The 3,348-nt window shown below is 45.0% G+C and overlaps 1 protein-coding gene across 1 annotated transcript in view; it reads left to right on the top strand.

Annotated features, from left to right (window-relative positions):
- LOC116603912 (glycine betaine transporter 1) overlaps positions 1 to 2,833 on the top strand; it is a 12,968-nt gene extending 10,135 nt beyond the window's left edge. The window contains exon 3 of the mRNA XM_048719665.1: positions 161 to 2,833. Coding sequence (XP_048575622.1) covers positions 161 to 1,714 — 1,554 coding nt within the window. The 3' untranslated portion in view covers positions 1,715 to 2,833. The remainder of the gene's footprint in view (positions 1 to 160) is intronic.
- Positions 2,834 to 3,348: the final 515 nt, after the last annotated feature.

Genomic DNA, 3,348 nt, shown 5'->3' with positions numbered 1-3,348 from the left:
ATTACAAAAAGAATTATTGATATCAATATAACAACAACATCAGGCACTACAATTAAAATGATAACAAGCGTAATGCCAAAAGAGGAATCCAATAATGATGATGGTAATGATAATGCCGATTAATGCAAATTATTATACGAAGACTATTTTTTTTATTCAGTTCTTCGGCGATCATATCTACGGTACACTAGGTGATCTAATCGATATCCTGTCGGTGGTCTGCACGATGTTCGGCGTGTGTACGAGTCTCGGCATCGGCGTCATCCAACTCAACACTGGCTTTAAACGAATGAACCCGAACATCGAGGAAAACCGAACAAACCAAATCATTATCATCTGGGGTATCACCGCTGTTGCTACAGCCTCAGTGGTCAGCGGTGTTAAACTGGGGATCAGGCGCCTGAGTGAGATATGTTTCTGCCTCGGGATGCTTATGTTCTTTGTCGTCTTCTTCCATGGCGACACGTGGTACTTTCTGAACGTGTTCGTCCAGAGCATCGGTTACTATCTGCAGACCTTTATCCAGCTCGGCTTCCACACCGACGCCTTCGCACAAGCTGGAAATGCCCCGGATGAAAAGCAAGCTCCTGATTGGATGAACAGCTGGACTATATTCTACTGGGGCTGGTGGATAGCATGGTCCCCATTTGTTGGGATTTTTATCGCGAAAATTTCCCGCGGTCGCACCATTCGTGAGTTTATCTCCTACACGCTGACAATCCCAGTGTTTTACTGCATCATGTGGTTCTCTATCATGGGAGGGGCAGGGCTCAAGATGGAGAGAGACGCCGCGATAGCGGGCATCCAATGCAACTCCACACTTGGTGGCGCGATCTCTACAGCGCCTCAAGACGGGCTGTACCGCCTCTCTTGTCGCCCCTTCACCAGCATGTGGTTTGACTTGATGGAACAGTTTGACGGAATCGCCCCGTTTCTCTCAGGATTATCCCTCGTCTGTTTGATCCTCTACTTCGTCACAAGCTCCGACAGTGGCTCTCTCGTGATTGACAGCCTCTCGGCCAATGGGCATCCAGATCCGCCTATCCCTCAGCGGGTATTTTGGGCTGTGACGGAAGGGGCTACGGCCACTGCTCTCCTCTGGATTGGTGGGATAAAAGCATTGAAGGCCTTGCAAGCGGCCGCTATGTGCTCAGGGCTACTCTATACTGTCGTATTGAATTCTTTTTGCGTCTTATTTTGGCGCGTGTTGAAGATTGAATGCGGAGACATGGACCCGAATGGCCCCCAGTTCTCCTTAGAGCTTCTTGACCCAGTCTTCCACCCGTCAATTGGCCGGCTCTACAAACTACTCATTGCAATCGTAGCGCCGTGGTGGCCGATGGGTAACGCTAATGCCAAGCTCAACCACACCACCCGCTGGACAAGAATGGTTTTCATGGCAATGCCTTTCTATGCCTGGGTGTTTTTGACAGCGTTACAGCCCATAGAGAAAGGACTGGCGTATTTGGGTTGGGCCTTGTTTATGGGATTTGTCGCGTTTGCAACGGGATTACGTGCAGAAATGCGGGACAAGTATGGAATCGTCGGGAACCTTTTAGAAGACATGTTCGCCGTGTTGCTGATGTACCCCCTTGTGGCTATGCAAATGAGCGATCACATGACCTGTACCAAGGAATTGCCGAATCATCTGAAGCCAGATGCAGGTGAAACGGAGATGATGATGAATCCTAAGGACAAGGAAATCCATGCATGATGACGAAACGGAAGGACAAGGAAATTCGTGCCTTGTGGCTTAGACTTTGTAGCCAACAGAACTGAGCAATCTTAATTACTTCGTACTTATAAGAAGGCCTGTAGCCAGAATTAAACTTTTACCGAGGCAAAGCTAGTCACTGGGTGATAAATCCAACAAAAGCAGGCGTTTTATCTTATACTTTTCAATTATGAAACACTAAACATCAAATTTTTACCGAGGCGAGTGATCCAAGCACTTACCCGCTCAGTCGTTGCCTTACCACCACAGACCAGACGCTGCAAATGGGATAAGTATGTAATAAAGACCTAATCCAACAAGACACTGTGGTCTGCTCAGTACGTGTGTTTGATTCTTTTAAACGTTGTCAGGGGCGTACGCAGCCTAGGTCTGCAGTCAATAGTCCACAAAAATTAGGCGATCTTATTTGCATAACGAGGGAAAAAATATGTTTACTCATGCATGTTTATGTACCTATTTTTATGTATATGATAAGGAGAAAAACTATAATCATGGTAGTCAACAGATAATTTCCAAACATATCGTTATGTCGTTCAGTGCCATGCGACGACTGAAGTCCTTTATCAGATTGAGGATGACAGAGGATAGTGTAATATCCTCAAACGTTTGACGCATTGTCGCCAATTTCAAACCCAAAAGCGGGAGCTATGAAATCTTCAGGGGGATGCAAAACGAGAGGCCACGCCCCCATCCCTCTACTGAATGTTTTGACTGCAAATTGGTAAAATCTGCGTACGCCACTGATTGCGTAGAAAAAGCTGCGGCTCTTTTGGAACAAAAGTACCTTTTCAAGCCCCTGACTGGGTCATATTTAACTCATTAAGCGCCAATGTGTCTAAGCTACTGAATACGATGGGAGGTAATGGTTAAAGTGCCGCTGTTTCGAATTGATAGCAAAGGTCAACACAGTCAATATTCTCTCGTATTTTTACTCGAGTCATTTAACATGTAAGATAATTGTGTTTCGCTTTTTCCCAGGTACGCGCATGCGCTTACGTTATTTACCACACACCACCATCCAAACGAATGAGCGTGCTTAATCAAAATGTAATGGTTTTTTTAGCGATATAGATTAAACTGTCTTGTTATTACATAAAATATGTCCTTTTACTTGAAGAAGTAGCCTTACACAACCCCACACATCCCCATTCTTATACCCCACTATTCCACCATCAACCCCATTCTTATACCCCACTATTTCACCATCAACCCAATTCTTATACCCCACTATTTCACCATCAACCCCATTCTTATACCCCACTATTTCACCATCAACCCCATTCTTATACCCCACTATTTCACCATCAACCCCATTTTTATACCCACTATTCCACCATCAACCCCATTCTTATACCCCACTATTTCACCATCAACCCCATTCTTATACCCACTATTTCACCATCAACCCCATTCTTATACCCCACTATTTCACCATCAACCCCATTTTTATACCCACTATTCCAACATCAACCCCATTCTTATACCCCACTATTTCACCATCAACTCCATTTTTATACCCCACTATTAAACCATCAACCCCATTCTTATACGCCACTATTCCACTATCAACCCCATTCTTATACCCCACTATTCCACCATCAACCCCATTTTTA

Source organism: Nematostella vectensis, chromosome 12, assembly GCF_932526225.1.
Source record: "Nematostella vectensis chromosome 12, jaNemVect1.1, whole genome shotgun sequence".
Taxonomy (NCBI): domain Eukaryota; kingdom Metazoa; phylum Cnidaria; class Anthozoa; order Actiniaria; family Edwardsiidae; genus Nematostella; species Nematostella vectensis.
The sequence above is the reverse complement of the archived record's forward strand: the minus strand, read 5'-3'. Positions and strand labels throughout refer to the sequence as shown.